General features: G+C 36.2%; 1 protein-coding gene across 5 annotated transcripts in view; it reads left to right on the plus strand.

Moving 5' to 3' along the window:
- The window catches only part of LOC106880188 (putative sodium-dependent multivitamin transporter), a 124,026-nt gene extending 116,934 nt beyond the window's left edge, over positions 1–7,092 (plus strand). For all 5 annotated transcript variants that reach the window (XM_052969470.1, XM_052969471.1, XM_052969468.1 and 2 more), the window contains 3 exons: positions 719–825; positions 5,200–5,267; positions 6,856–7,092. In XM_052969470.1, the coding sequence (XP_052825430.1) occupies positions 719–825; positions 5,200–5,267; positions 6,856–7,077 (397 nt within the window). In that variant the 3' untranslated portion in view covers positions 7,078–7,092. The remainder of the gene's footprint in view (positions 1–718; positions 826–5,199; positions 5,268–6,855) is intronic.

Here is a 7,092-nt window from a genome sequence, read left to right on the forward strand (position 1 = left end):
TATATATATATATATGTGTGTGTGTGTGTGTGTGTGTGTGTGTGTGTGTCTGTGTATATGTTAATGTGTCTGTGTTTGTCTCCCCAACATCGCTTGACAACCGATGGTGGTGTATTTACGTCCCTGTAACTTAGCAGTTCTGCAAAAGAGACCGATAGAATAAGTACTAGTCTTACAAAGAATAAGTCCTGGGGTCGATTCACTCGACTAAAGGCGGTGCTCCAGCATGGCCACAGTCAAATGACTGAAACAAGTAAAAGAGTATGTATATATATATATATATATATATATATATGTACACAAAGGCTTTTTTCAGTTTCTGTCAATCAAATCCACTTACAAGACTCTAGTAGAAGACACTTGCCCAAAGTGCCACACAGTGGGACTGTACCCAGAACCAAACTTCTTACCACAGAGCCATGCCTGCACCTATAATTAGTCCAAAATATTACGACTTACAATCTTAAAGCTTTTTTTTTTGTTGTTGGCTAACTCTCTCTCTCTCTCTCTCTCTCTCTTACATGCACACAAACACATACATGCACACACAAAATTTTGTATCTCTGCAAAATATTTAACTAGTTACCCACCTTCTCTTTCTTTAGCTGTTTCTTTCATTCTCTATTCCCCCATCTCTGTCACTCCAATTTTTCTTTATCTCCAGATAATTTCATATGACTTATCATAAATTTTCTTACAATACAATTTTGTTTTCCAGTTCAATATCCTGTGGACTTAGTGCTACTAATAGTGTTTTGTTCAGAAACTTGCTGCCAAAACGCATTACACAAATGCGGAACTCAGAAGTGGCTTCAAGCATATTGTGTAAGTCTATTTACTTTCCATTTTATTTTACAATTTCTTTGACATTTGCAAGAAATTTTAGTTTCTTATGCTTCCAAAGTTACATAATTCTTCTTCTGTTGACTTGTCTCATAATCAATTTGTGTGGCATTGTTCCATCATTATGTCTTGGAAAACTAACATCAGCTAGGATCTCTTTTCTTAGATAATTATCCACTCCCTAAGGAGTGTGTGTGTATACATATGTATGAGTGTGTATATTTATGTATAATATATATTTCATTTCATTTCAAAGTTTCAGCTCAGAGCTGCGGCCATGCTGATGCACCACCGTGTGGTGCATATATATATATATGTATAATATATATATATATGTATAATATATGTGTATTCTTTGAGTCTTTGACTGTTTTTAGCCATCACATTGCAGTCACTTACATCAGCCTGGTCTGGTCCTAGAACTCAATTTATCAAATTGCTGAGTTTACCTGAAGTTAAAAAAGGGTTACCTGCCTTTTGGAAGTAAATATCACAAGGAGTATAGACAAACATGTACAAAAGATATATATATAAATATGTGTGTGTATGTATATATATACGTTTCACCTATTCACTCCCGTATGCTGCTGGCTGTCTCTCCATTCACCTCCATTTGCTTATTCGCTTCCCTATGCTGCATGCCATCTCTCCAATGCATGCAACATAGGGGAACAAATAGGTAAACACTGGCAGGAGCTCAAAGAGAAGAAAGGCTCATCACTGCTCTACCAACAAGCTCAAGCAGAACATAGAGGTTCAGTTAATAGTGTAGAAGTTAAGATATTATCAACACATAGAATTGACGCAACACTTAGACAAATTACAGAGGCCACACACATAATTATAGACAGACCGAACTTCAACAGAAAACACGAATGGGACAATAACACCCTCCACCACCACACCACGCCACACAACAACTAAAGACAGAAGTGAGAAAAAAAAAAAGACACAAGTACAAATAGTATAAGACAAACATGCACTTACCTACGATAAATATAAGAAATAGCGATAAATAAGTAAACAAAATGAAACTGTATAAAGGGCATGGATACAAACAATATAGCAGCGGGAAATTTAGACAGTGTCATGTGACAACTTGCTGGGGCAGCCTGCTGGAGCCTAGCAGCAGGTATAAAAAGGGGAATTTGACAAGACAGTCAGTCAGACGCTGACACTCGTTGATGCTGCATCGAAGAGGCCAGGGAATAGAAGAAAGAAGACATGCACCCAACACCAGAGCTGAAGACACCTCCGAAAGTGGGGGGGCCCCACCACGTCAAAACGGTAGAGGAGTAGGGGCCGAAACCGGATGTGGTTCCTCCTGATGATGTCTTGAGCTAACTGGATCCTATAAAGGAGCTGTTGTGGTAGCAGACCACGAAACATGTTTGAAATTCCTCAGCAAACCCATATACACTCACAAACACACATACAGCAACTTCACAAACAGCCACAACAACAACAATGATAACAACAGCATAAATGAACACACTAACACGGACAGTTTCAAGAACAATATCAAAGGTAAGGGTCAAGAACAGCAGCAGCAGCAGCAACAGAAGAAAAAACGTAGGTGAGGGGAGAGTTAAAGTACCACTAAGAACGACAATGATAATGATAACAACAATATAAGGAGCACGGATATAAACAGTGTCGTGGTTAAGCCCATATATACACACGTAAGTGCACACATGTGAAATACATAGACAAGCATACACACGCACATACGCAAACACACACATATGCAAACACACACACAGATACAGATGCAAACACATGCACAGACAAGGATGCATATCATACGACAGAATGGACTAAGTGCAGCAGGAGGATACATGAGGATGGAAAGTGTCACTGAAGAGGTTACAGATGTGTGATGAAAGCTTTTCAGACAATGGTCATCAGTTAAAATAAGTACAGTTATAAACAAGTGAAGAACAAATATATAGTATATTTGTTTATTTGGGAAGAAAAAAAAGAAAATGACTCTCCCGAAATACAAAAATAAATATATATATATATATATATATATATATATATATATATATATATATATATATATATATATATATATATATATATGTGTGTGTGTGTGTGTATATATGTATGTATATATGTATGTATGTAGGTATGTATGTATGCATGTATGCAATTTCAGTCAAAAGGTGTTGATTAATATGAGGCTATGGTAAAAAATAGAACGCTTGCCCCATGTCCCTATCACATGCTGGGACTGAACCTAAAACTGAAAACGTATTCTTTTACTAGTTTTAGTGATTGAACTGTAGTCATGATGAAGCATGTCTAGAGGGGTTTTAAATCAAATGGTATTGATTCCAGGACATTTCATTAAAAGGGAGCCAGATTAATATTCCTGAACTCAGGTTCATAGCTTACTCCTTTCCTTTCACCAGTGTCAAAAGGACCTGGCTGCTGCCTCTCTCTTTTGATAGATACCATAGGTAAGTACATCTTACCTACCTACAGTGTCTTAACATTTGAGGTAAAAAGCCAATGTATCATTTGTTAAGTTTATCTCTACAGATTTTTCTCTAGAAATTGTAGCCAGCACTGACTTTGTTACAATGTGTTATATCTGAGTACACCTAGTCTGATCCAGTACTCTGGTCTGTGTGCTGGCCATAATTTCTATAGGATATCCATAGAGATAACCTTAGAATACAGTAGTACACAGTATTGACTTATGAAAGCATTTAATATACTTTGTAGTATATTATGAACCAGGCTTTGTATTGTGTTCCTGAGTGAGACACTTTATTTCACATTACTCCAGTTCACTCAGCTGTAGAAACAAGTTGCAATATCACTGATGCTAAGCTGCATCTGCTTTTGTCTTTTCCTTGGATAACATCAGTGACATGGAGCGGGGAGGCCGGTATGCATGAGTGACTTCCTTTAACAACCTTTCCCAGACTTGTGCCTTGGAGTGAACATTCTAGGTGCAATCCCATGGTCATTCATGACCAAAAGGGTCTTTACCCTTTTTTTATATTATGGTTGTGTAACAAAATACAGTACCTCTACAAGTCATTAATAGTAAAAGTTAAATATTCTAACAGTGCCATCCTGGTTATAAGTCTGAATAAAAGGGTACCCATACCAGTGACATGTAAGGGGAACCCATGTTGTTGACACATAAAATGGTTACCCCTGCTTGTGACACCTAGTACACACCTAGTACACACCTAGTACACTCTGTAAAGTGTTTGGCATTAGGAAGGACACCTAGCTATAGAAACCAAGCAAAAACAGACAACTGGATCCTAATGTAGATCTTCAGCTTACCAGTTCCAGTCAGACTACCTAACCCATACCAACTTTGAAAATGGATCCTAAATGATGATGACAACTAACCAATTCAATAGTGAGCTGCTACTTTATCAACAGAGTTATATAATAATAATAATCTAACAATAAACAAGAGCACTCAGAGTGCGCAAACCTCCGACAAGGCAACACTAGCATCCTCTCAACAATTAGCCTGAGATGATTTTTAAAATGAGAATATCAGAAATAAACTCAACTGCTCTCAAAAACAAGAATACTAAAAATGAACCCAACCACTCAAAATTTAAGGAAGAAATAAAAACAGGAAAACTATTCTAGAATCCTTGTCTGGTACCAGATCGATCCCAAGCTCTAATCAGTTTGTGCCAATCATGAGGCTAAACATCCCTGAAAGTTTTATCTGAATCCATCCAGCGGTTCTTGAGATATCTTGTCCATGGACAAACAAACAAACATGACTGCAAACAATACCTCCACCTTTGCTAAGGTTAGGTTATTAGAGGCAATTGGCCAAGAAACAATAAATAATTAACTAACAAAAATTACGTTTATCAATTTGTTTTGCAAGATTCTTGATGTGAAATCGTGTATTGAAACAGATATTGTTGTATTTCAGGATGGTTATTATTTTTTTCTTTTTTGTCAAATAAACACATGCACTATATATTTTTTCTTCACTCATTTATTACCTTTCTTATTTTATCATTTTAACTCATGTCCATTGTCCAGAAATCTTTCATCACACAACTGTGACTTCTTCAGCAACACTGAGAATGGAGTAAGTTGAGCAAGAACACACACAAAAACAAAAAGTGTCACTGAAGAGGTCACAGATGTGTGATGAAATATTTCTGGACAATGGACATGAATTAAAATGATAAAATAAGAATGGTAATAAATGAATGAAGAAAAAAATGTATAGTGCATGTGTTTATTTGGCAAAAAAAAAAAAAAAAAATTACCATCCCAAAATACAACAATAACAATAATTAAATAAATGAGAATATAAATTATAATTTATTTGAAATTATTTTAAAATTTCAGCTTTTTTCGTTGGGATATTGTGCGTATGTTTGGCCATTTTGATCCAGAATGAGCAAGGCATCTTAAAGGTAAGGTTTTGCTGACAAAATAGCAGTTTTTCTTTAGTCCTTTCTATAACTCTATTCCTGGAATGAGAAAGAGAGTTACTTTGATAATTGGCACTCTGTTACAAGGGCAAGGGTTCCAGTTGATCCGATCAATGGAACAGCCAGCTTGTGAAATTAATATGCAAGTGGCTGATCAGTCCACCAACGTGCACCCTTAACATAGTTCTCAGGGAGCTTCTGGGTGACACAGAATGTGACATGGTTGGCCCTTTGAATCACAAGTACAACTCACTTTTGCCAGCTGAGTGGACTGGAGCAACATGAAATAAAGTGTCTTGCTCTAGGACATAACGCGTCACCTGGAATCGAACCCACAACCTTATGACCATCAGCCAAATACCCTAACCACTAAACTATGTGCCCTCACGAGTTGCATTACTACGGTGTTAGAGTACCGTAGTATAACTTTGTCTCCATTATCAACTAATGTCCATTGGTTAAAAACAGGGGTTTTCAAACTGTGGTCCGCAGACCACAGGGGGTCCGCAAGGACAAGACAGGGGGTCCATGGACAGCAAATACTTTTTATGGGCAATTTGATTTTATATATGTTTTTTAATCGAAATCTTTTAATTGACAATAAACTTATTTCTTAAATACTGTTAAATAAAGAAATGTAAAAATATATGTTATTTTAAGCAAATATTTATGTATAAATGTCATAAGAATTTATAAGGGGGTCCCTAAGGTAAAGCCTGAAATATAAAGGGGTCCGCAAGTCAAAAAGTTTGAAAACCTCTGGGTTAAAACACTCACACTGGGGTTTCATCCACTTGACCTTAAATAGACACCTAGTTAGCTCCAGCTCATCATTGCAGATAGTTGTATAACTACTGCTTTGTTCTGTTACCTTTCAGTAATGAGTTCAAATCCTCTATTGGTCATAGAAAATGTTAAGGGAATCTGAAAAAAAGACAGAATAATACATCTATCTCATTCTTTTACTAGCTTTAGTCATTGGACTGCAGTCATAATAGAGCATGTCTTCAAGGTTTTTAAACCAAATAGTATTGGCCTAAGTATGTATTATCTTTTGCCATAAAATGCTGCAATCTCAGCCACAGGTTTACAGCTGTATAAACAAACACACATACACAGCATTGATTAGAATATGTTGCAATATTTATTCAGGCTTTGTGTGCACTGATTTCAAATTCTGTTGAGGTCAGCTTTGCCCATTAACCCAATCTAGAGCTGGCAGCCCTCTTTCCTTACAGCTGTCATACTCAATTCATTATTGTCTTCATTACTAACTCTTACCTTGCTGACATTGCCTTTGTATATGATTTTATAGCTTTCACAAACAATTCATCTCTATCAAAGGCTTTCTTCGGGTCGATGAATGCTAAAAACAGCAGCTTATTCTTAGCTAAATACCTCTCCTGCAGTTGTCTCACTAGAAAGAGGGCATCAGTAGTATTTTTCTTGACACGAAATGAAGCTGCATCACATTCAAACTAATTAATTATTAATCAATTAAGACTTAACTCTGTCTTCTGGAATAACTTTGAATATAATTATCATTTGTTGTGTGTTAATTTATTTTCAGGCATCTTTCTCCTTTTATGGAATATTTTGTTGTCCAATGTTTGGAGTATTTATTTTGGGGATATTTTTCCCATTTGTTCATAAATGGGTAAGTTTTATTTTCATGATCATTATCAACATCATCATCATCCTCATCATCATCATCATCATCATCATCATCATCATCATCATCATCATCTTCATCGTCGTCGTCGTCGTCACCATCTCTTCCAATATACTTTAGAATTTCTTAAAATTC

Source organism: Octopus bimaculoides, chromosome 7 (genome assembly GCF_001194135.2).
Source record: "Octopus bimaculoides isolate UCB-OBI-ISO-001 chromosome 7, ASM119413v2, whole genome shotgun sequence".
In the NCBI taxonomy this organism is placed as follows: Eukaryota; Metazoa; Mollusca; class Cephalopoda; order Octopoda; family Octopodidae; genus Octopus; species Octopus bimaculoides.